The sequence below is a fragment of the Myotis daubentonii genome, chromosome 6 (genome assembly GCF_963259705.1).
Source record: "Myotis daubentonii chromosome 6, mMyoDau2.1, whole genome shotgun sequence".
Classification (NCBI taxonomy): domain Eukaryota; kingdom Metazoa; phylum Chordata; class Mammalia; order Chiroptera; family Vespertilionidae; genus Myotis; species Myotis daubentonii.
The window spans coordinates 8,797,101-8,823,705 of record NC_081845.1 but is presented as its reverse complement, the minus strand read 5'-3'; the positions used below and the strand labels follow the sequence as shown (position 1 = coordinate 8,823,705).

Genomic DNA, 26,605 nt, shown 5'->3' with positions numbered 1-26,605 from the left:
TACAACAGTAGGGATATTATTCACATGTCAGGGGATCAGCTAGGAGGCTGCTGAGCTTGGCGAGGCTCGCTCACATGTCTGAAGTCAGCTGGCTGGTTCTGCCAGAGCGGCTGGGATGACTCGGTTTGGCTTCTTATACCTCTCATCCAACAGGCTAGTCCAGGCATGTTCCCGTGATAATGGCAGAGGCACCAGGAGGGCAAGCCCCGAATCACAAGCCCATTTCAATCAAGCTGTCGATTACATTATTTGGTGATATGCAATGGGCCAAAATAGGACCAGTGGCTGAGTTCTCAGTCTGTGTGAGAGGGGGCTTCAGAGTTATGTGGCAAAGGTTGGAAACTTTGGGCCATTTTTATAATCTATCACAACCTAAAATACACACTTTTCAGATTTTCGACTAAAAAGTTTACTAGTATAGACAGAGTGCCATAGACTCTTACATATAGAAGGGACCTCTGGCTTCATTTACTCTTGTCCCTGTCAGTGTAGGAATCTTCTATGTAGCAATCCAACAGCTTTTGTTGGAGTGCTGAATACAAATATGTGTTTTTATTTTCATGCCTCTCTCATATATTGATGAGTGGACACAATAAGGCAGGAAAACCCAGGAAAAATACAGGCTGGCTTCAGATGTCCTGGATTTCACTGCGTTATCCAGATGTAGGTTTTGTGTATGCACGTGTATGTTGCAGTGGCTTACAAATGCAGATTAAAACACAACCAAATGTAAGGCTACTTTACGTTCACTGCATATACAAAATTAACCAACGGACATTGATAATCATGCTTTTATTTTTATTTTTTATAGCTAGAATAGTGATTTAATTTTTTATGCTGAAGTAATTTGATTGCTTATGGAGAGGTCACTTTGGTTCTTGTCCACTTCTTTGTTGTTCGGCTCATTGGTCTTGTCCACTTACTTTTCCAAGAATGACCATGTCTCACATTGAATGAGGACAGTTTTTAAAGACCTGGCAAACATTTCAGAAAGGGTTTTTCTTGTTCCTATCATTTGCTTTTGTGAAAGTCAATTGTTCTTAAAATGAGGTAAGGACCATTTCTGTGGCTAGAACTTAAAAAAAAAAGGGAGAACTTTGCCCTTGCCGATGAGGCTAAGTGGACAGGGCCTTGGGCTGAGGACTGAAGGGTCCCAGGTTCAGTTCCAGTCAAGGGAGCTCAACTTGGTTGCAGGCTCCATCCCTGGCCCTGTTCGGGGCATGTGCAGGAGGCAACCAATTGATGTGTCTCTCTCAAATCAATGTTTCTGTCTGTCTCTCCCCCTCCCTTCCACTCTCTAAAAGTCAATGGAAAAATATCCTCGATTGAAGATTAACACCACCAACAAAAAAAAAGCAGAACTTTGATGGCAGTAATTGTATGAATGAATTGTGGCTTTTGAATTCTGTAAGCCTGAGACTTTATGAATTCTCATGTATTTAATTTTTGTTTCAGTGATTGTGGTTGGGATAATAAATGGTGTCTAGAGCTGAAAAGAACTTAAAGGTCACCTTGTCCACCTCTTTGTTTTTCAGCTCATTGTTCTTGTCCAACTTAAGCAACTAGTTAGCAGCTCAGACAAGAAGCCAAGACTCCTAACTCTTGGTTCAGTGCTCTTTTCATTGTACTGTATGACCTACGTGATTTAGATCATCATGAAAGATAGCAACATGAGCAAATAAGATACTCATATCACATAGACCCAAATTATGACTTAGGAACAATTACTATGGACACAAAGTATGACTATTTAACAAAAACATGAAGCAACACACTTGGCTTAGTTACTCAGCAGAAGTACCAAAAAACATTTATATGGAAAGGTTGATGGATATTTTAAAAAGAATTGCTGAATATTTAACTGCTTTATATTGCTTAATATTTAATATAATTTAAAAAGGACATTTTTCCCTCTTCAGGCCAAGGGTTTTCACTATCTTTTGATAATAATTCCAATAATGTTGTAAAGCCTGTTTTCTTTTTTAATTGTTTAGGCCAGTGATCGGCAAACTCATTAGTCAACAGAGCCAAATATCAACAATACAACGATTGAAATTTCTTTTGAGAGCCAAATTTTTAAACTTAAACTATATAGGTAGGTACATTGTTATTAACTTAACTAGGGGCCCGGTGCACGAAATTCGTGCACTGGGTGGGGGGGGGGGAGAGTGTCCCTCAGCCTAGCCTGCCCCCTCTCACATACTGGGAAGCCCTCAGGTGTTGACCTCCATCACCCTCCAATCGCAGGATCAGCCTCTTGCCCAGGCCTGACGCCTCTGGCCTAGGCGTCCGGCCTGGGCAGCGGGGACCTGCAGTGGCAGTGGGGGGTGCCGTGATCGCGCGGGCTCCGCCCCTGCCCCTGCAGGAAGCCTCTGGCCTAGGCGTCCGGCCCGGGCAGCGGGGACCCACAGCTGCAGCGGCCCCGCGATCGTGGGCTTCGCTTTAGGCCCAGGCAAGGGACCCCTAGCTCCTGGGACTGCCAGCTTCGACCGTTCCCAGCTCCCATTGCTGGCTCCACCCCTGCTTCCTGCTATCACTGGCCAGGGCGGAAAAGGCACCTGATTCTCCGATCATGGCTGGGGAGCTGGGCAAAGGTGGCCCCAGGGCCGCCTTTGCCCTGCCCCCCAGCTCTTAGCTCCCGCCTGGGTTTCCGATCACTGTCAGTGGCAGGGGGCTTCTTCCTGCTTTCCCTTTCGCCTCCCTGCATTGTGCCTACATATGCAAATTAACCGCCATCTTGTTGGCAGTTAACTGCCAATCTTAGTTGGCAGTTAATTTGCATATAGCCCTGATTAGCCAATGAAAAGGGTATCGTCGTACGCCAATTACCATTTTTCTCTTTTATTAGTATAGATTAGGGTACTCCTAAGGCTTAGGAAGAGCCACACTCAAGGGGCCAAAGAACCGCATGTGGCTCAGAGCCACAGTTTGCCGACCACAGCTTTAGACTATTCTGGTATTAAAAAAAGGTAACTTTGTCAAGTTGAAGGAATCCTGGCTAAAGGTCAAGTGTATGAGTCTGACTCTTCCAAGGATCCTGGGCAGAGGACTCAGTTACTGTGAACTCTCTTTTCACATTTGAAAAATATGGGTTTAGGATTCAGTGGTCTCAAAAGCATCTTTTAAATCTTAAATGTTTTTTTTTTAATTTCTTTATTGGTTAAGGTATTGCAAATGTGTCCTCATTTCCCATTAACCCCCAACCTCCCCCCCACCCCTCACTCATACTCTCATCCCCCTGTTGTCCGTGTCCATTGGTTTGGCTTATATGCATGCATACAAGTCCTTTGGTTGATCTCTTAAATGTTATGTTTTGTTTTTTATTTAAGAATTCAAACTTGTCTCATCAGAGTATTGTATAAGGTTGATATTTTTTTTAAAAAATTACGTTTTATGATCTAAGTTCAGATTACTTATGGAAAGATCAGAATCTAAAGTTAAAGGTAGTTTCTGGATATAAGAAACAACCTCCGCAGTTATCATACTTATATTTCCAGCCAAATTTGTAGAGCAGCTAGCAACTGCAAACACCTGTTGGAATGGACAACTATAAATCTATTCTCTTCATTAATTAGCATGGAAAAGGAATTTTTTTTCTGAGGGGGGAGTGCCACAAAAAGGAGTTTGATGTTAATAGTGATATGAGCAGATGGCTATAATATCGTTATAAATTATTTAGCCATATAAAAGCAAGAATTCAAAAAAAAAAGTCTGTTGATATCTGACTTTGAGAAGATCACTAAGCTCACTAAGCTTTCTGTTATTAGAAATGTCATAGTCATGCCTAAGATTTGAGTCCCAGGAGCTGGGGAAACTTGCTAATTTCTGCATTGTGGCACAGAGAAAGAAAGAGGCTAAAAAGATAGTGTGAATTTGGACAGGTTCCTGATTAAATATCACAAAAGCCAGTCTGGTGATGTTTGCTTAAAAACTTATCCAGCACCCTTGTGGCCAGACTTTTTGGAAATCACAGAAATATACTCCAGCCCTAAGAGAATTCCTAAGGTAAAGCAGGGAGTTAGTTATATGTTCTGGTTATACCTAGAGGCAACATGTGCTTTAGTTTAAGGCTGACTGAACAAATACAAATTTATGAGAAACATACAAAATTATCCTTTGTTGTTTAGATCTTTAAAAGCTTGCTTTGAAAGACCAGTTATTATTACATTTCTTTTGTATTAACATTTTAGCAGTGTTATTTAGAAAATTTTACGGAACCAATGCCAGGCCAAGTCCAAACTTCACCTCAATCATTTACAAATTACCTTTCTTGAGCATTTACCATGTGAAGGTGTTGGAGAGACAGGTCAGATGTGGTCACTGGCTGACCACAAAGTGCAGGCTACCTAATGGTGGGAAGGAGACCATCCACTTAAAAAGGTGACCAAGTCCCTTTGCTCCCTCAAGAGACCTAGGGTTAGAGTTGGCCTTGTGATTCCCGCTGTCTCAGCTTACCCACCTGTTTTAACCTTGCTGATATCAGTGCTCTCAGGGATTGAGCAAGCTCAAGTTCGCCAGCTGGCCCTTTGTACTTTGTGGTTTCAACTTCTGGCTAGTTTCATGAGGATACGTCTTGTTGACAAGTGAAGTCCTGCCCATCCTAGATTTATTTCCCTCTCTTTATGGCTCCCATCTCATAGAATAAATACCTGTGTGAAAACACCAACTGCCTCACCAGCCTATTCTGAGACGCAAAGGCATGAGTTATATTGGTATCATTACATATTGGTACACAGATGTTAGGTACTATTATTTATATATGGTGGAGCATTGTGGTTGACTTTAGCTTTAGGACTCAGACCACCTGGGTTCAAATTTTAGCTCTGGCTAGAGATTCGTGTGTGTGACCTTGCACAAGACACTAAACCTCTCCAGATCCCCGTTTTGAATTTATCAGATGAGGGTAATAATAACACGTATAAACACCTACCTAATAAGAATTAATATATAGCTTTCAGTATTATACTTAGTTTGCAGTAAATCCTCCATAAAAGTTGGTTATAATGGGTAATAAAGAGTAGAGTTATAAAATGTCTGATCACTATGTTGTCCACCTGAAACTAATATAATATTATATGCCAACTGTAATTGAAAAATAAAACATTAAAAATAAGAGTACACTCAATTTTGGCCTTATGTACTTCATCTAATAAAGTTCAATTTTATTGTAGTATTGTCACCATCACAATTGGTCCGGAATTATTAGGTAATTAGTTATTATGTTTTAAATTCAGTTTGGATAATCAGTTACATATCAAATGTGGTACCTAGCCCTGAGAAACCTACAGTGTAGCCGCCTGCTAATCCTGGCATTGGAACTTCACCTTCTGAGCCACTTACTTCAGCGTCCTTTTCCTAAGAAACCTTTGGCTGTCGCAGGCAGGTCTGCTCACTGACTACAGAGCACAACTTGTCACTTTATGTCATCTTCAACCTGAAGCTGCATTGTTCTGTTTACTAAAAGCCCGTGTCTTTTACTCAGACTCCCTGGGAGTCATCACATTTCCCCTGAAGACTATGATATTCTCTCCTGGTGTTAGAAAGGCAGGTGAGTCACTGTGGGAGCCTCTGTGTTCATCCAGCTCCTGAGCTCTTTGAACCCCGCCAGCTTGAGGACAAGCTGTGTGCATGGGTGTGTGGTCAGTTCCAGCTCTGAGAGAGCAGTTTCTGCCATCTTGGCTCTTTTTTAACAATACATTTAATTTTATTTATTTATTTTTGTTTATTCTTATTTTAAATTTTTTTTAGAGAGAGGAGGAAGGGAGGAAGAGAAGCATTGATTTGTTGTTCCATTTATTTAAACATTAATTGGTTGATTCTTGCTTGTGCCCCGATCAGGGATTGAACCTGAAACCTTGGTGTATTGGACGATGCTCTAACCAATTGAGCGACTTGGCCAGGCCTTATCTTGACTCTTGATTCCTGCTTGATGTTAGCTCCCTTGAAGGACAGACATAGCCTTCAAGTCTGTTCTCTGCCGCACTTCCACTTGTAATCTTTGGCATGTCCCCATCAATATGAAGTTCTGATTTTTGACGTTTAGGCTATTTATCTGATTGCTCATTTTCTTATTGCTAGAATCTTAATTGACTTTGCTGTCACCTACCCATAGCTATACCAACCACTTAGCTCTGGCCTCTATTCTGTCACCAGGTCCCATCCCCAAATGGCCTCTTGAGTGGTAGAGTGCCCATGCCTGGTTGTGCTGTTCCACCAGCCTGCGGGGAACGGCCTAGTGTTGCATTTAATGTGTCTTTGTTTACTAAACAAATAAATGAAGTGAAGGATTTAGCTATGTGTCAGATAGAGTTTAGTCAAACTAGTAGCTTAGTATTTTATTTTAAAAATCCGTTTATCTCATATCTATCCAATTAGATAATCCAAATGAAAATAAGTGATTAAACTAGACACCATATTTTAAAAATCATAAGAAATCTAATTATTCTTTCTCCTCCAGGCATGTAACTTCCCTCCAGGAGTGAGTCATGTGTAAAATAGTTCAATACCATTACTTTTTTTATAGTGAATTTTGAAAAGTGCGTGTGTGTTTAATTATAAAACATTCCTAAAGGGCAGATTTTAGGGAAAGAAAAGATATTGAGAACTATGAGATATTTCAAAAATGTTCTATGTTGGTGGTAAAACAAGCAGAGAAGAATAAACCCAATCAACTCTATATGACAGAGTTTACTTAATCAATTGAGGAAATTAAAAGCATAAGCTTTTTTATAAACAGATAACTGTTTTAAAGACAGTGTATTAGTAAATGTTAATTTTGACTTAGGAGAGAAAATAATTTAAAATCCTACAATGGAAATGAAAAATACATAATTACCATTAAAAATAAACTGATAGTGAATTTTATCTAGGACTCATGAAACATTTTTAATACTTAATGAAAATGAACTAGTCAAATGTACTGGATTAAAAAAATTCCTTAAGGAGGCACAAAGAACAGCTTTGAATTTTTATGTCCCAATACTATAGCAACAGAATGCCAGCAAGAAAAATGTACAGAAAGGTTGTTTTTTTCTTATTGATTTTTCAGAATTCTTTATATCTTCTAATTTTAATTTATGTATTTTAAATAGATTAATCTAGTATATAGCTTGTCTTTGCTTTGCTTATGATAACCTGTGTTTCATGGAAAAATCTTAATTTTGGGAATTTATCCTACTTTTTCTTTTAAAAAAATATATTTTATTGATTTTTTACAGAGAGGAAGGGAGAGGGATAGAGAATTAGAAACATTGATGAGAGAGAAACATCAATCAGCTGCATCCTGCACATTCCCTAATGGGTATGTGCCCGCAACCAAGGTACATGCCCTTGACCGGAATTGAACCTGGGACCCTTGAGTCCGCAGGCCGACGCTCTATCCATTGAGCCAAACCGGTTAGGGCCCTACTTTTTCTTTATCAGAACTCATTTGTGCTTTGAGTTCTGTTTCCTAAATCCTTCCCTGCTTGGACACCATAAAGTAATTTATTTATATTCTGTTTTAAAAGTCCTACAGCTTTCCTTTTTCTCATTTTATTACTGATTCCAGCTGAAAGGGGATTTTGGGTATGACATGAGGTATGAATATAATTTTATGTTTCCTTTGGCATAAACAAAGTGTCCCAGAGCCATTAATTGAATGATGCAGCCTGCCCCCACATTGATCTGCAATGCTACCTCTACTAGACATGGGGTTCCTCTATATGAGTGAATTTGATTCTGCGCTCTCTTAGCTGTTTCTTTCCTCTATGGGTTAATGCCTTCACTAATACCACAGTTTTAATTTTCATAACTTGGTAATTACTTTGACTTTATAATCCTTCTTAAAAGGGAATGTGTTCTTCTTCAAAATTGTTTGGCTATTTATGGCTATTTTTGCTTCCAAGGAATTTTTAAATCAATTTTTAATGAAATTTCATTGAATTTATAAATTAATTTAGGAAGGATTGACATCATTATGATAGCCTTCCTGCCCATTAACCTTATGGAACTTGTCATTTATTTTAAGTCTTTTTAAATGACTTTCAGTAACATTTTCCATTTTCTCTAAAAGGTCTTGCATATTTAAAAATTATTCATAGTTATCTCATTTTACTGATATTTAAAAGACAGATCTTTTAAATATTATATGATCTGATTGTTTCAGATGTCATATATTTTTTAAAACTTACAACTTTGGGATTACAATGCCTACTGACTTAATATTTTCTAATGTCATTAAGTATCCTTTAAAACATGATTTTTAGAGTAGCTACATTAATATTCCAGTAAGGACAAATCATAATCTATTTAATTATTTCCATAGTTATTGTATTTACATTCATCCTTTCTTTTTTAATGGCTAGTGTATTTACTTTCTATGTGTAAAATAGATTTTTTATGCTTCAGGAAAATAAAATAATCTTAAATATATTTCTCTTTTAAATCTATAACCCTGAATGAGTTCATCAACATGCCATTCTGTTAGCGATCAACCCTCACTATCATTATTTACCCCCAACAGGGTATCTCTCTTGTTAGCTCTGAAGTATTTACATTGTTTCTGATTTTCAAAATTTTAAACAAGACTATGAGTGACTTTCTCACTAAATCTTTGCAAATGATAATTATTTATTTAGCATTTACTCCTAGAACTTGAATTACTGAATCAAAAGATAAGCATTTTTTTTTCTATGACTTTTGATATACATTGTCAAAATCAATCCAGGGGTGGTTGGCTTGGTTCAGATACCATTATATATATAAAAGAACACTCCGCAAATATTATAAATTATGGTATATATAAATATATATTATGCAGATTACAAATAGTCCTTAAGCACTTTAATTTATATAGACTTTAGCCATAAAGAAAAGAGTGAATAAATGAATGAATGAATGAATGAATGATTCTGGCAGGATAGGCAACCGAGGGGTACCAGCAGTTAGCACTGGGTAAGGCAATTATGGATAGTTTTTATTTTCTGCTTTTTTTTTCTTCTCAGTATTTTCTGTTCTCAACATGTACATGAATTACTTATGAATACAATAAAAACCCAAGTTAGATATCATTTTTAAAAAATATATATTTTTATTGATTTCAGAGAGGAAGAGAGAGGAAAAGAGAGATAGAAACATCAATGATGGGAGAGAATCATTGATCAGCTGCCTCCTTCATGCCCCCTACTGGGGATCGAGCCTGCAACATGGGCATGTACCCTTGACCGGGATCGAACCAAGGACCCTTCAGTCCTCAGGCTGATGCCAAACCAGTTAGGGCCCAACTTCGATATTCTTATATAAGTTTAGAGTGTCCTTCATTTCTTTCATTTTTAGGAAACTTCCTTTATGGCAGTGGTTCTCAACCTCCTGGCCCTTTAAATACAGTTCCTCATGTTGTGACCCAACCATAAAATTACTTTCGTTGCTACTTCATAACTGTAATGTTGCTACTGTTACGAATCGTAATGTAAATATCTGATATGCAGGATGGTCTTAGGTGACCGCTGTGAAAGGGTCGTTCGACCGCCAAAGGGGCCGCGACTCACATGTTGAGAACCGTTGCTTTATGGTAATTATTTTTCTTTTTATATGTTTCTTCCTGTCTTTTAGAAGTGAGATTGACCAACTACCTTGCAACGCAACTGTGTACATTGTTATCATTGTACTTACCTGATAAATTTCACAACTGGTAATTAGTTTATTCCTCATTTGGTACTTAACTATATTTTAGGTGAACTCAGAAATACCATGGGAGTGAGCTTGTTTAATATTAACATCATAATGTTGGAATATCACTATTAAATGACAGATTTCTTGGGAATGAAAATGCTTGTTTTTTGTATATGTGCTTTTTGATGATGGGAGGTGGCCTCCATTGCAAATGGCAAGAATACACGAAAGCCGCTAACTATGTACTCTTTCCCCTCCATGTTTAAAACCGACGCCCAGAAGGTCAGTGTGATTCACTCAGGAGGTACTTCATGAAGCTTTAGGGAAAAAGTTAACTTTTTAAAAATCCCTATCAGAATGCTTTCAATCCCTCTTGAAGGTCAGTGAGGGTAAATAGGGAACAAAGATTTCACAAACAATGAAAGCTTCCCAAACAATTGAGAAAAAATTGTTCTGAAACAATGAATTATGTCCCATTCTTTTATTTGAATGTGTTTTCTTAAGGTAATGACTGACAAAGAGTCTGATGATTTTATGTTTAAAGTAGTTTTTGTTCTCAGCAAGACATCCCACGACCATCAGGTTTCTTTTCAGAAGGCTTTTGTAACTGATCCATGGTCACCCATTCTGATTGCTTGCTCCACATCCACCGGGAGTACACACTGTTCCCCCCAAAATTGCAAAGTTGAAATATTTTTTTTATTTGGGCAACTTCTGCAATCAAGGTAATTCATCCTATCTTCAGAGAACACAATGGAAAAAGGCAGCCTAATCTCTGTGACCTTAAACTTCCCCTGAAACTTAGACACGGGTTAGCACAGCTGGTGAGAGCTTGGTGCTAATGACACCAAGGTCATGGGTTCTCTCCCATTACAAGGCCGTGAAACTCAAAGGAAAAACCCCACAGCTTTGGCACAGACTCCCTGGGACATCTGCTAGCCATTCAGGTGAATCATATGATAACTTAGGGCAGTGGTTCTCAACCTTCCTAACGCTGCAACCCTTTAATACAGTTCCTCATGTTGTGGTGACCCCCAATTTCATTGTTACAAATTGAACATAATTAAAGCATCATGATTAATCACAAAACAATATGTAATTATATATGTGTTTTCCGATGGTCTTAGGCGACCCCTGTGAAAGGGTCATTCGACCCCCAAAGGGGTCGAGACCCACAGGTTGAGAACCGCTGACTTAGGGAGTCTCCAATTTGAGCTGGTTGTGGGACCAAGGAAGAGGGTCAACTGAAGATGGGAGATAGACCCTGAAATACCCAAGACCAGACACAGTGGAAGACAAGGAAATTTAAACGGGTTTCAGGAAGTGGGTGTCAATTCAAGACAGTGCATTGGAGGGGTGTAGGAAGGAAGACTGGGTTCAGCCACCAGGAGGGTTTTTAGATGGAGTCACTGCATGAGCCAGTGTCAGGATATCAGCCTATAAGGCTTTTCTTTACGGTATTTTCAATAACTGTATTAGCCAGTTCACTTGCTATGGTTTCCTACTTCTTTCTTACACTTGGTAAGGTTTCCCCTCCCCCTTTGTCTATCTTTCCGATGTTTCACTCTCCTATATGTGTATAGCTCCCGCTGTGTATACACTCTCCTATATGTGTATAGTCTCTGAAAATCCACCCGAGGCCTCAGCACTGTGCGGTCTCCCGTGGTCACCTGCTCCGATTCTGGCAGGGCCTCCTTCCCCACTCACGGCTGCCTCCACCAGTGAAGTAAAATGAATACGGGGCTAGAAACCAGTCCTGGAAACATCTCTCCTCCGGCTCATTTACTGTTCTGATTTAGAGAGAGCAATACTGCTTGCATCGCTCCTCCTCAAATCAGTTAGGTTAGACCCCCTGGGGTGCATGCCAGGATTGTTTCCAAACGCCCTAGCTGATTCTAATGTGCACCCAGAGTTGAGTCCTGCTCCGATGGCTGCTACCTGTCATCCCTGAGCACTGTTACACATCATCCGATGTTACTTAGTCATTGCACATTAGTCTACTGCATGGCCCTATAGGTAGCCACTAGCCACTGTGGCCATTTAAACTTGAATTAAAATTAAGTAATATTATAACTACAGCTCCTCAGTTGCTCCAGCCACATCCCACCAGGGGTTAGTAGCTAACATATTGGACAGCCCAGCTAGGGAACATTTCCATCACCAGAGAATTCCACTGAGCTCTGTTAACAATCAGGAAGCATCACGTTGGAGTGGCAAATCCATAGCATTCTGTGTGGTTGGTAGATGCTACACTGCATCCCCTGTAACATTTGAAAATTCCTTTATGAATCCCTTAATTTTTAAATTCAGTTGAAATGAGTTTTGGTTAAATTCAGTGGACTGATTTAATTTTATATGATTTGCTCAGCCTACCTGTGTTTAAGCTATCTCCTTTGTTAGAGTGTTAAGTGTCTCACTCAATCCATAGTGTTTTGTTGTGTGAGCCATTTAAAAACAATGTAATCGTGGAGATTATCCCCTCTGAAATCTATATTGTTTTATGGAAGAGGTGAACAGCTGGTGAAAATAGTCCCAAGGTTTCTAATTCCACAAAGGAAAACAGGGTGTCGGTCACTGCCTTGCACCATGACATTTGTGAAATCCAGGTAGGGACAGATCTCATGTGCTAATAACACGTCCATATAAACACCCTTGCAGAGCCTTATGAGAACAGGGACGTAGGAGTGGGAGAAGATTGACCTTAATGTCATTTCCACTTACTAAAAAGCTATAAGTAGCCATTTTACTAGCTGAGTATCTCTCTATATAAAAGCTTAAGCGACCATTTGACCATCTGATTGTCTGACCGGTAGCTATGATGCACACTGACCACCAAGGGGCAGACACTTGACTCAGGAGCTGCCGAGCTGTGGTGACTTGGTAGCTGCAGTTCTCAGGTGACGCACCTGGAACCAAAGAGGAGGGAGCCCGCTTCCGGGGTGTGTCACCTGAGAACTACCCTCTTGTAATCCAGGATCTCTTGGGGGATGTTAGAGAGCTGGTTTCGGCCCAATCCCCACAGGCCAGGCTGAGGGACCACACTGGTCTCCACCGGTGCCACTGGGCCTCTAGTTTACTTATAAAAAGCTAAAAGTAGTCATTTAACTAGCTGAGTATTTACTGACTTTTGGTGAGAATCACGTTCTCAAATAACTTGTAATCTCATTCATTACACTCTGCCTCTATGCACACAATGGTGTGGATTTTCACCGGTACCTAGTATTTCACTTCACATGCTCTCCTGCTATTCTGAATAGTTTTATTAAGTCCTGCCCCCACATGTAAACAGAATCCATCAGTCCATTAACGGGACTCATTATGCTCATTTGTTTTTGCCAAGAACTACTGAAAATGATCCCAAATGACTATGTAATTATAATTAAGATTTCATAGATGCATACACTTTATTTTTAACATGTTCAGTCTGTTAAGTTTCACCTATTTCAAATAATGACAATTACAGTTACAAAGAAGAATTATTAAGATAACTAATATCTTTGGCATAGAAGCTAGTTATTGTATTTAATAATTATAATGATTAATTCATAACATAGAGATAGTAACTCTAGGAAGCTTATTCTATTAGAATTCCTAAGAAGATTAAATAGAACAACTTATTCTGATAAGACCTGGTAACCAAAATGATCTTTTTTCCCCCTTTCATTTTAGTCCATATATCTTTAGTTTTAATTATGTTCTCCAAAATATGGCTGTGATATTTCAGTTTTTGTGAAATTGTAATATTATAAAATAGAATAACATATATTAATCCTTTTTTTTACTTACTAACTCTAAAATGATACATCTCACTAAATTACCATAATATTCTTTTAGCAATGGGGTCCTTAGTTCAAAAATGATTCCTTTAAAAAGTTGTGACAATCTTATAATTTTCAAAGTAGCATTTTTAACCCCCTTGCCCCATCATTTTTCTTGTTTCCATTTAGGACCTTTCATCAAACTTAAAATTTTCTTTCGTCTACTACATGTCGTCTTTATGTTCTTTCTCCCTGAAAAATAAACACTGAGTTTCAGCCGCTCTGTGTTCTATTCATTCACTTTAAAATCATGGGGAAAATAATTGTCATTCTCTTACCCCTGTCTCCAATTCTCTCATCATTTTCAGTGGGCCAATTTTCTTATTTTTCTCCTGTCTACTGTAAGGCACTTTTTACTCTGCTCCATTCCCTGCAATTTAGGGTTTACAATTCCTTTGAGCTTCTCAAGTTATCCTTTGTACTCATGTCTACTTTTTCATTAAAAGAAGACTTCAGTCTTCTTTTGACTTTACCATCTATATATTGCCATATTTGAAACCTATATGCCTATTGAGTAAAACGAACCATCCATCCTGCTTAATGATGTCAAATGTGTGACTTCTGAATGAGTTAAAAATCATCATGCACGGTGAAAGAAGTTGCTAGCATGTTCATATTACTGTGTTATGTACAATGAAGCTGATGTGAAATCCCTCATAATGAACATAATATCAAGAAATAATGACAGGATCCTGCATATCCTGTGCCCTGGGTCAACAAGCCCATAAGGCAAATCACCATTTTATTAGAAATGTGACAAATCACGCGAGTAGTGGGGATAGTACAGCAGGGGAAAGGGCATGGGCGTTGGGATTAGCAGTGTTGAGTTCTAATTTCTGTCCCCAATTGTGTGGCTCGGGGCTAAGCCACGTTACCTCCTCTAGCCTTTCATTTATAAAATGCGATTTAATATCTTAGGTGTTTCAATGAAATGATGTGCAAATCATTCTCCACATTATACAGGACAACAGGCCTCCACGGAGATACTGCTCGCCTTCGGCTTTGCCTTCAGGGCAGGACAGGTGAGCTTCGGCCTACATATAGCCATTTCAACAAGAGAACGCTTTTCTCTTTTGGGGGGTGGTGGGTATTTATTTTTAAAAACTTCATTAGAGATTGGCTGGAGTGGCTCAGTGGTTGAGCATCAACCTATGGACCAGGAGGCCACGGTTCGATTCCCAGTCAGGGCACAGGCCTGGGTTGGGGGCTTGATCCCCAGTGTGGAGCCTGCAGGAGACAGCTGATCAATAATTCTTTCTCATCATTGATGTTTCTCTCTCTCTCTCCCTCTCCCTTCCTCTTTGAAATTGGTAAAATATACATTAAAAAAAAACCCACAAAAATATTTATTATTACTGTCCCTTCCCCCCCTTTGCCCACCTCCTCCAGGCCCCCAACCCCCTTCCTCTCACCATCTGTGTGTCATGCATATATGTTCTTTGCCTAGTCCCTTCACTTTCTTCCAGTCCCCACTCTTCCCTCCCCTCTGACAGTTGTCAGCCTGTTCTATGTATCTAAGCCTCTGTTTCTCTTTTGTTCGTCAGTTCATTTTTTAATTATTATTGCATAAATATGCTACTCAGGTAGCTAGCCAAGCTTGCCTTCACATCATCTACTAACGAAAACCTCAGTATCATCTCTAAGGAACACATTGGATTGACTATCCCATCGAATAAACTCCCAACTAAACATTCTTTCTAGTTTTTATAAGATTTCTAATTCAGTTTCAAAGCAAGTCCATCCCCTTGCTTGTAATGACTTCTATCCTTTCCACATCGGGCAATTCAGGAAGTTTTCATGAATGTCATGATTACACAAGCCTTTTTCTGAAGGCTGGAGGCCTGAGAAACTGGGGAATCCCTATGAATAAACCTAAAAACCCAGGTGTTCAGCTCTCCTAGCTTCTTTCTGAATTGGATCGAAGCCCTGCCCATTGAAACAGGATATTTTCAGATTGTTTGTTGGAGACCTATCATCACAATAACAATATGCTTTATAGACCATCACCATTTCCAAAAATGTAATCATATTGAAAGAGATAGACACCTATCAATTGCCAAGAATTTTATTTGTTTTTTTAAAATATATTTTTATTGATTTCAAAGAGGAAGGGAAAGGAGAGAGATAGAAACATCAGCGATGAGGAAGAATCATTGATCGGCTGCCTCCTGCACACCCCACACTGGGGATGGAACCTGCAACCAGGGCATGTCTCCTGATCGGGAATTGAACTGTGACCTCCTTGTTCATAGGTCAATGCTCAACCACTGAGCCACTGCGGCCAGGGAATTGTCAAGAATTTTAAAAAATAATCAGGTTGGTGTGTATGTGGCACTAGCCTTCGTGGAAAGGGGCAAAAGCCTGTCTGTGATCTCCCCATAAGCGAAAGCAAGCTCTGGGGAAGTCCGCCCACCAAGAAAGCTTGGACTCTGCTTCTCAGTGTTTCATCTGGATCTCCCTTTGGGGCATACACTAGTTATAATTTTGTGAACTGTAATTAAAGTCTAAGAAGTTTTCCTGAAATTATAGCAATAGGAGCATTTTTTTTTCCTTTTGGGCTGCAGTCTTCATTCTGATTCTCAATCCTTTATTCTAACTTCTGACATCGACTAAACATGAACAGAATGAATGGCTTTTAAAAATGGATGCAGGTGCAATAAGTGCAAAGCCAGGAAGGCGCATAATCATTTTTTCTTTTCTGTGTCGATGAGGTTTTTTTTTCTTAATCCCTTCACCTTTTTCCTCCAACCCCTCTCCCCTCTGTTAGTCTGTTCTCTGTGAATTTGAGTCCGTTTCTACTTTGTTTGTTAGTTTATTTTCATTAGATTCCACATATAATGTGAAATCGTATGATATGGTACTTGTCTTTGTATGATTAGCTTATTTAAGTTAGTATTTAACTTAGCATAATACTCTCTAGGTCCCTCCATGCTGTCACCAAAGGGAAAATTTTCTTATTTTCTTTCTTTCTTTCTTTCTTTCTTTCTTTCTTTCTTTCTTTCTTTCTTTCTTTCTTTCTTTCTTTCTTTCTTTCTTTCTTCCTTCCTTCCTTCCTTCCTTCCTTCCTTCCTTCCTTCCTTCCTTCCTTCCTTCCTTCCTTTCTTTCTTTCTTTCTTTCTTTCTTTCTTTCTTTCTTTCTTTCTTTCTTTCTTTCTTTCTTTCTTTCTTTCTTTCTTTCCTTCTTTCTTTCTTTCTGAAGGTACTAGGACTTCAAAAAAATCAAATGATGGCATGGACCTCGTTCTGTAAATGTAACTTATGATTGGACTGTTAGCCCTGCCTGATACATTGCTAAGTCTTGAACTGTTTTCACAGATTTTTAAAAGGTTACCCATGCAGCTCATCTAGGTTTGAGAGTGTTCTGGCCGCTTATTTTAGAGATTCTTCTGCTCCCCTATGTTAGTGATCACTGACATTAACTTTTGTACTTTGACCCCAGGCTTCTTTCTTTCTGTCTCGCTCTTTCCCTCTCTCCAGCAGTAAAATCTAGGTTTTTATAGGAAACCAGTAGCTAGGTCAGGTTGCTAAGTGTCTGCCCATTGAAGGACATGTGCTCTGGAGCAGCATAAACTTAGCATTTGACATTTGATAACCCAGCTTGCTTAAGATATTTGCAATACAATTTCAGCTCCAGCAGCTGTAAGCAGAGGACCCAGTGGGTACTTGGTGAAGTCAACAGATGTGGACAGGCCGCCTGAATCAAGAGGCATTAATTTTTTTTTAAGTTGATAAGAACTTGTAAGACTGAGTAAAGGAATTCAAATGAGATGGGGCGAGAGATCTGGCATTCAGGAATAAATCACAGTATAATATATCTGCTACTTTGTTTGGATTGAAGGAGGAGTTGCTAACACTGAAATATAGTCAGGGGAAAGGAAAATGGAGATTCTGTAGAGAGGCTGGCCCTGGGATAGTGCTGCTGCCCTCAGTGGAGTGCTGTCTTCTTTGAAAGGCGCTGATTCAATTCACTGCATAAAGCATTCGTTGATCATTACTTCAGAAAGCGAATTTATTTACAAGGCACAGCATTAAGTCTAGGGGGAAGTACAAAGAACCAGGCATAGCCTTATCTCTGAGAAACGAAATTGAGGCATGTTTCAGAGCGGAATTTTCTGGATCGGGGCAACAGGGAACTTCTTAGGTGTAGCATGGTGAGATAGAATTGGGCCTGATGTATCAGTGATAAGAATGAGCTATTTCCTTTTGCTGAGCTCTCTTAAAATAGGGTGGTCAAACTTTGTCATCATTGAGGCTTTTGATAATTCTTAATTTCATCATTCTCTAGTCTTAGAACTTGTTCAGAGTGATATTTTATGAAAGGAGCCCCGGTGATTTGTACTAGCCACCAGGATAAATTCATCATGTAACATGTATTTATTGAGCCCCTAATTGGCCCAGCACTGGGTTTTGGGGTTATAGGGCATATTCAGAGGTCTCTCATATAGTTAAGGTGGCAAAGTTCAAAAAGGAGAGTCTATAAAAAGGAATACCCCCTTGTAAGCCCTGAGAAACATGACAGGCACCCTCTTGAGGATTTGCTAAAACTCCTGCTGGGATGAACTTGCTTGGGACCCAATTTTGGGACTGTTGGATGATGACTGTCCTACTGGCAGGCACTTCTGTCCAAGAGAATGTAATTGGGTGTTGGTGACTCAAGCAAGGGTGGGAAGACTCATCCATATCCACATCAGAGACAACAGGCACTTTATTTATCTCCAACTCTTCACAGAGCAGCATGCAACAAAGAAAAGACCCCTGTGGAGGCAGGGAGACCAACTGTTTCTTTTACAGGTTAGAGAGGGAAACCGATGAATCTGAGTTGCAGAGCTGCTAAGGAATGGAGAAAAGAGAGAGAGAGTCCCAGGCTGAGCCCTGGTGTCTTATTTATTCCTTTGACTACAGAATGCCTGCCAGCAGGAGACTCATCGCTAAGATATTACAGGGGAATTGAGCCAGGGAAGAAAAATAAGGATTGCTTTTCTCTCCACCCCATAAATTTTGTTATTAATAAATGAGATTCTTATGGAACAGACTGCTGCAGCTGTCTCCAGAAGCAAGGTTTTATTAGCATTTTTATTAAAATGCACAGTAGTTTTAAGAGTGTATGTTATACTTTTAAATCAAAAAGTATGTTATTGAGAACACATGTGAGTTGTGACTTACCCTCTTACTTGATTTGGACCTTGACTCTTGGCTTTTTGTTGCTGGGATAAGGCAGCGTGGTTGGACATGTAGCTAAAGGCGTGGTAATCTGTGATCGATTTCCCCTCCCTGCCTAGACTTCTGGGAAAATTACAAAACACTGCGCTCTTATAGGACGGCTATCTCTTTGGTTGCTTTAGCTTCCACAAGGGACATTAAAAAACAAATAAACAGTAGAGCAACAAGTCAGAATAGAAACAATGCAGTCCCTTTTAAAATTAAATTTGAGACAAATATCATTAAAATCCTATAAATAAAAGCCTAATATGCTAAGTGTCTGACCGTTCATTCGACCATTTAACCAGTTACTATGATGTGCACTGACCACCAGGGGGCAGATGCTCTGACCAATAGGTTAGCTTGCTGCTGGGGTCCAGCCCATCAGGACTGGGCGAGATGGGCCGGACATGCCCTGGAGCCCTTCCCGCTCCCTTCCCGCTCCCGATCATGCACCAGTGGGGTCCCTCGGTCTGGCCTGCGCCCTCTCACAATCCAGGACCCCTCGAGGAATGTCCGCAGGCCAGGCCAAGGGACCCCACCAGTGCACGAATCCATGAACCAGGCCTCTAGTAAATTTTAAATTTCCAATGTGATTTGGCGAAGAGAGAGATTAATATGGTCCTCGAACTTGCTTTGCAGAAGAATTAATCTAAAAACCAGTAACTTTTATGGGTCTTGTTTTCCTGAAAATAAAATACATGCTGACTTCAGAGAAGAATCATTATGTTATTTTGCAGTTGTGTTTTTCGAGTGCTTTTTGGTCAGACAGCATCAGCTCAACAGGGCAGATGGAGACTTGGGTTGTTGTGAACATGTGGGCACATGTTCTATGATGGAACATGCATGACCAGGCAGGGCTGACAGCATTTTAATTGAGTTTGCTTCAGTTGTGCTGCTGCAACTGTTCTCTTCCATCATTCCCCATTGTCACAGCAAATGAGAACTTAGCTCTGGGGCCTGAGATGAAGGAGAGCCCTAACTGGGCTTGCATAACGTGATTGGCCACAATGGTGAGCCTTAGTATGACTGGAGTTGACTATTAAAAACTGTTTCTGGCCCAGTCAGTGTGGTTCAGTGGTTGAGCATTGACCCATGAACCATGAGGTTTCAGTTCAATTCCCAGGCAGGGCACATGCCTGGTTTGCAGCCTTGATCCCCAGTGAGGGGGTGTGCAGGAGGCAGCCGGTCAATGATTCTCATTATTGATGTTTCTCTCTCATTATTGATCTCTCTCTCTCTCTCTCTCTCTCTCTCTCTCTCTCTCCCTTCCTCTCTGAAATTAGTAAAAAAATATATTTTAAAAAACTCACAAAAACCAAAAAACCCTGCTTCCTTATATTAAATTCTAACTACTTATTCCCCAATCCTAATACAAAGACACATATAGAAACATAGCCTTAACCACACCACCTCTGATATCCCCATAGGACACTAAGCATCTTCAGACCTTGCTAAACAACTCCTGCTATAGGCTAAGAAAGCCTTGGAAGGATTTAGACAATACAGGATAAAATGGGTGTATAATGGAGATTAATCAATTGGAAGTTAATTGGATTGGAAGGGAGATCAAAGGTAGGCAAGGAGACAAATTAGAGGCAGTTGCACTGATGCTGGCAAGAAGGGTTAGGGTGAGAACTAGGGTGGTGGCGGGAATAGACATGTGAAGAAATCCTAGGTTGTGTTGATTTTTTGGGATTGAAAGAGGAAAGGAAAGAGCATTCAGTAAAATGAACTGGATAATTCATAGTCCTCTTGACCTGATACACTTGGAGACAATGAGAATATTGATAATAATCAATAGTGACATATTTCACCCATGTTCAAATTTCTTTTACTGTCCTTGGTGTGATCTTGGGCTTGGTAGTTATTCTAAACTTCTTTACTCGGCTAAGTGGGGGGACTGTAACAGTTCCGGCCTTAGAGGATTCACTAGTGTTTGAAGAGGTAACATTGGAAGTGATGCCGGGAAATTCCTTGAAGCAAGTTTTATCAGTTCTTGTCTTTATTTAATTCTCAACTAATCAGGACTACTGTTTCCTTCAACAATGTTGAATTAAAGGCTTCTAGTGTATCACTTTGGTTTTTTAATACCCCGTGAATAATGTGGAATTATTGAGAAGCAAAACAAAGGTTATTATGCAAATGTTTGAAATATTTAACATTACATTAAAGTAGTCTTGGGAACTGGAAAAATAACTACTGAAGTTGTACTAGCATTTTTGTAGAGGCACAGAGTATGAAGAAGAAAAAAAGAAAATTTAAAAAGTAGAATGTATTAGAAGCAAATCATCCAATGAATTCTATTAAGTAATGAATATTCAGATAGTATATTAATTTTTCTTGAGATACAATAGCCAAGCCAAAGAATTTAAAGAATTAAAAAAATAAAGGAATGATGAGATGAACTCTAAAATTGTGTTTCAAAATACCTGGTTTGACGCAGTAAGACAGATCTTCTTATTTTAGGCTCAGAACATAATTGTTTAAGCAGTTGATATGTCTTCATCTCCTTTCTCCTTGCCAGGACTCAGTCCCTGGCATGACTCCCAAATTCCAGACAGATTGGGAATAATAGAATAATAGTGGTATTAAATTATAATGATATAATAATTTTGGTGTTAAATTACAGAAAGCGCCCTGTGCATCACTTCTCTCCCTTTCATTCTCAGTCCAGTTGCCTGTGTTTATTAGTTTAATAAAATTCCCTTAAACTGACACTTCCCAGTGGATTAGAACCATGCAGATTCACACCGATGCTCACACGATGTTCTATCCTCAGCTTCTCCAAATCCTTGCAGCAGCATGGCAAGGATATTAGAGAAGGCTTAACCCAAGGGGATACGAGGAAAACTGGTGGCATTTCACACTTATGTTGGGCTTGCTGGATGACAGATGTTTTTTTTTCAATCTCTCACATGAAACCAGTGGGTGATCCTTGAATTATCATAAACTTAAAGTTTTAAAAGAAATTTGCTTTGACGCCAGTATTTACTCAGTGACACAACTTGAGAACTAATAATGTGTGTACACTAGCATATCCATTGCATGGCAGCTGTGTTGTGTTGCTGAATAGTTTACTCGACTCTTCTAGAAAATGACATTTTCATGTCCTGAATGACAATACATCTTGTTTATATGGCATTATATCAGCCAAAAAATGCTGTCGGCTACAAATAAATGTCTTGACCGTCAAGAGCCTGCCTGTTTAATGTTCGCCTCATTTAAGCTAATTGTATTTTTTCCCCTTTGCTCTGGGAACTGGTAGTTTGGTGTTTTTTGTTGTTTTTTTTCCACTGGAGTGAGCTTAAGTAAAATACATATCAATTTGTGTCCCTGCTCTACAAATAATACTGGAAAATATCTGATAGGGAGCAGAGAATGACTTTTTAATTTTATCTTTGAATTTTAATTATGCATGCCATTTTTATGTCCCATGTCTTTATGTAACTACGAAGGAAGACATAGGTTCTGATCAGCCACTCTCATTTAACCTGGGCTAAAATAGAAGTTGGGTCATCTTTCACCTTCTCCTCAATTCCAGTTCAATTTGCTCTGAATTACTATAAAATATTTGTGCAATGATGTCACTGGTAATGACACTGGTATGTTACTGCATCTGCCGGTATAATCACATGAGTTTTACCCTTCATTTTGTTCATGTGGTGTATCACAGTGATTGACTGTGTATGTTGTACCTTCCTTGTACTCCTGGGGTGAATCCACTTGATCATGATGTGTTATCTTTTTAATGTGTTGCTATATTCGATTTGTTAGTATTTTGTTCTGTATTCCTCAGATATATTGGTCTGGTGTGTGTGTGTGTGTGTGTGTGTGTGTGTGTGTGTGTGTGTGTGTGTGTGGTTTCTGCCAGGTTTTGGTATCGGTTATGTTGGTTCACCTCATAAAATGTGTTAGGAATTAGTGCCTCTTCTTCATTTTTTTTGGAAGAATTTGAGAAAGGTTAGTATTAAGTCTTCTTTGAATGTTTGGTAGAATTCACTAGTGAAGCCAGCTGCTCTTGTACTTTTACTTTTTGGGAGGTTTTGGATAATTGTTTCAATTTTCTCACTGTTGATCTTTCTATTTAGATTTTCCAGTTCTTCATGATTCAGTCTAGGAAGGTTATATATCTCTAGGAACTTATCCATTTCTTCTAGGTTATTGAATTTGGGTGCCTATAGTCTTGCATAGAATTCTTGTATGATCCTTTGTACATCTGTGTTGTCTGTGGTAACTTCTCCTCTTTCATCTCTGCTTTTGTTTGAGTCTTTTCTCTTATTCCCTTAGTGAGGCTAGCCAGAGGTTTATCAATTTTTACTAATCTTTTCAACTAGTCTTTGTTGCATTAATTTATTATTAAAGAATATTCATAGCAGAAGCAGTGTTTGATGCTAAACTATATTACAAGGATAACTAATTATAATTTTATTACATTTATTTTTGTTAATCTTCACTCCAGGATATTTTTCTATTGATTTTTAGGGAGAGTGGAAGAGAGAGGGAAAGACAGAGAGAAACATTGATGTGAGAAAAACACATCCATCGGTTGCCTCCTGCAAGAGCCCCAACCATGGCCCTAGGCCAGGGAGGAGCCTGCAACCAAGGTAGATGCCTTTGAATGGAATTGAACCTGGGACCCTTTGGTCCACAGGTAGATGCTCTAGCTACTGAGCCAAACTGGCTAGGGCTATAATTCTGTTCTTTTCATAGCATCTATTACACACACACACACACACACACACACACACACACACACACACACACGGTTTGTCTGAGCCAACTTGTACTGGTTCACAAAAGCCTATTGTTCAGTTTTCAGGAGTTTTGTAAGCTGCTTGATGTCAGGTAAGTAGCTTGAAATTTGCAATGGTAGGAGTATTTGTACAATGGAAACTAGTGAATGCTACCAATCAAAGCCTTTAAAATTTTTTCTTGAACAGCTGGTTGTCAAACACTTACCAGCATATCTGTACCTCAAGGTATTTCTTCAAATAGAATTAAGGGTTATTAGCATAGTACTAAAGTTTACATGATAAAAAAGAATAAGGTGTTTTATATTTCTGTGTTCTCAGGATTACGGAAAGACCGAAGAGGAGGGAGAATGTTGAAACACAAGCGCCAAAGGGACGATGGGGAGAGCAGGAATGACGCGGGGTCCTCTGGAGACATGAGAGCCGCCAGCCTTTGGCCGAGCCCTCTCTTGATTAAGCACACGAAGAAGAACAGCCCGGCCTTATCGCTGACAGCCGACCAGATGGTCAGTGCCTTGATGGAGGCTGAGCCCCCCATCATCTATTCCGAGTACGATCCTAGCAGACCCTTCAGTGAAGCTTCGATGATGGGCTTGCTGACCAACCTCGCCGACAGGGAGCTGGTTCACATGATTAACTGGGCAAAGAGGGTGCCAGGTAAGAACACTGAGATGGACTTCTTATTTTTTGCAAGTCAATAACCGCGCATTTATGAACCAGCTGCGATGTCATAGGAGAGAGCAGTAGCAGGAAACAATAGCTTGTTGTCTAATTGGTTTCAAGGTTACATCGGAATTTGTTAAGTTTTAGTGTCAGCACACTCTAATTCTCCTGGAAATTATGAAATAATGTCTTAAAAATATAGACGGTGAGAGTACTTAACCTGACATTATATTTAACCCATGTTAAAATTCACCAAAAAATGTGGAGTGGACACATAGTAAATGCAGTTAATATTATATGTTCACAGTGTCAAAATGTTTAACATTAAATGATCTATGAATATACGTTTTTAGTATTGAGGACTTTTGTTCAGAAGACCTCAATTATTAATAAATAATTTCACCTAAATTTTTTTCTTAAGATCTTTGTGGACTAAAGAGAGAATAACAGGTGTCTTTACTGAATGCCCATCATTTACTCGACTCTCTATTCTTAATATTTTAGGGGAAAGGTAAAACAATAGACCGATTAGGTTCTCACCCTGCTCCTGGGAGGAGCCTGCAGGAAGATGCAGTGGCTGAGTGACATTGGTCCTTCAGCTGACTCCCTCAGAGCTGGTGTTGCTCTGAACCTTGACCGCTGCTCTTGTTCAGGGAGAAGAACTCTAGTTATTAAGGAAACATGACTAGACATCCTCCACAGCCGAACATATCCATTCAGGAGCTAACGTAGATGAGTTAAGGCAAGAGGAAGTTAAATCTTTTTCCTGGGCATATAGGTCAAATCAGTAATGGATTTAGACAGATTGTCTCATTTGGTTTCTTTGAATTGATGAAATCAATTATTACCTCTGAAGCATGGGATGCTTTTGATTAAACTAAATAAATGTGGAGTTTTGTACTGCATTTTAGAGTTCACTGATCTGATATAGGCCAAGTGAACAGACATCTGGCCTTAGAGAGTATTTTATGTATTTGCATAAATTAACATATTAACATGTGGTTCTTTGAATAAGCAGCCAGCAATGTTGTGATCCAAACTTGATAGAGGGCTCCCATGTAGGTGGTAGAGTCTGGACTATATAGAAGTGTGAGGATTAACAGGCATATTTAGATATCTAGGGTCAGTCCTAATGGCAAATAAAAACTCTCAGCCACCTTTGAATTAAGAGTTTTATCGAGGCCTAGCCAGTTTGGCTAAGTGGATAGAGCATTGGCCTGCTGACTGAAGGGTCCTGGGTTCGATTCTGATCAAGGGCATGAACCTCGGTTGCATGCTCCTGACCCTGGTGGGGGGCTTGCTGGAGGCAATCAATTGATGTGTCTCTCTCACATTGGTGTTTCTCTATGTCTCTCCCTCTCCTCCCCACTCTCTCTAGAATCAATGGAAAAAATATCCTCGGGTGAGGATTAAAAAAAAGAATTTTATTGAGCACCTACTTACTTTAGCATTCTCATGTGAAGCAGATCTATCATAAGCAAATATTGGAATCTAAATATAATGTGGTTATAGATTTTATCTTAATATTTGTTCTTGCCTTTTTATATACTTTGGGAGAAGAAAAAAAATTAAGGAATAATAATAATGGCCATATCCATGAGATCCAACTTTTGTTGCTATTAAACTTTATTGTACTATAGGTATATATTTTCCCTCGTGAACTCTTAGCAGTATTAGTTCCAGAGCACTGCTGAACTCAAACACACACGTTAATAGTTATCAGTTGATTTCCATCATGACATTTTTATAATTATAAAAATTTGAAAGGTATTTGGAACAACTGAAATTAAATTCAAACACATTACTAGTGGATAAAGAATTCATGACAATAATCTTCTGAATTTAAAAATTAAATGGAGACAGAAATAAAGGGGAGGAAAATATTATGTCCATGCTTAGCAATCTCATTGTTAAACCTAGAACAAAGCAAATTTATAGTAATGAGATGTGTGGCAAAATCACTCTATAACTTAATTATATTAGCTTAAAAGACTGGAATAATTTTAAAAACCTTAGACCAAACTATATCTTGTTATTTAATGGTTTAAAAAATTATGAAGGGAAAAAGAAGTTATATGAATAAGTGTATATGTGTGCATGTGTACTATAAGATTACAGCTGTTGTAAATCAAAGCCTATTTGCCTGACCAAGCAGAATAAAAATAGTCATTAATTTTAAAAGGATGAAAAATGAGAAAAAAATGTATTCTGAAAAAAATTGAAGATGATTGTCAAGCTTTTTAGAAAAATTGAAAAAGCACATTTTGAAAAGCTTATATTCAGATACCATCTGTCATTTAAAAAATAGCTCACATTGGAACTCTAATATAGACAATATTACATTTATATCATAATAGTTTGAGAATAATAATAGTAATTTCAAAAAGAAGGAATAGAAAAATATCATTAGTAAAAAGAGTAGTAAGAAAGTGAATTCCAGAAGAACCTGGAATTAGCCATATGATATAAAAACCTGCAAAAGACATTTGGATAATCCTCAGAATGTCTATCAATATGACA

The 26,605-nt window shown here is 39.0% G+C and overlaps 1 protein-coding gene across 5 annotated transcripts in view; it reads left to right on the top strand.

Annotated features, from left to right (window-relative positions):
- Positions 1 to 26,605, top strand: part of ESR1 (estrogen receptor 1) — a 332,293-nt gene that overhangs the window by 187,748 nt on the left and 117,940 nt on the right. For all 5 annotated transcript variants that reach the window (XM_059700044.1, XM_059700045.1, XM_059700046.1 and 2 more), the window contains one exon: positions 23,744 to 24,079. In XM_059700044.1, the coding sequence (XP_059556027.1) occupies positions 23,744 to 24,079 (336 nt within the window). The remainder of the gene's footprint in view (positions 1 to 23,743; positions 24,080 to 26,605) is intronic.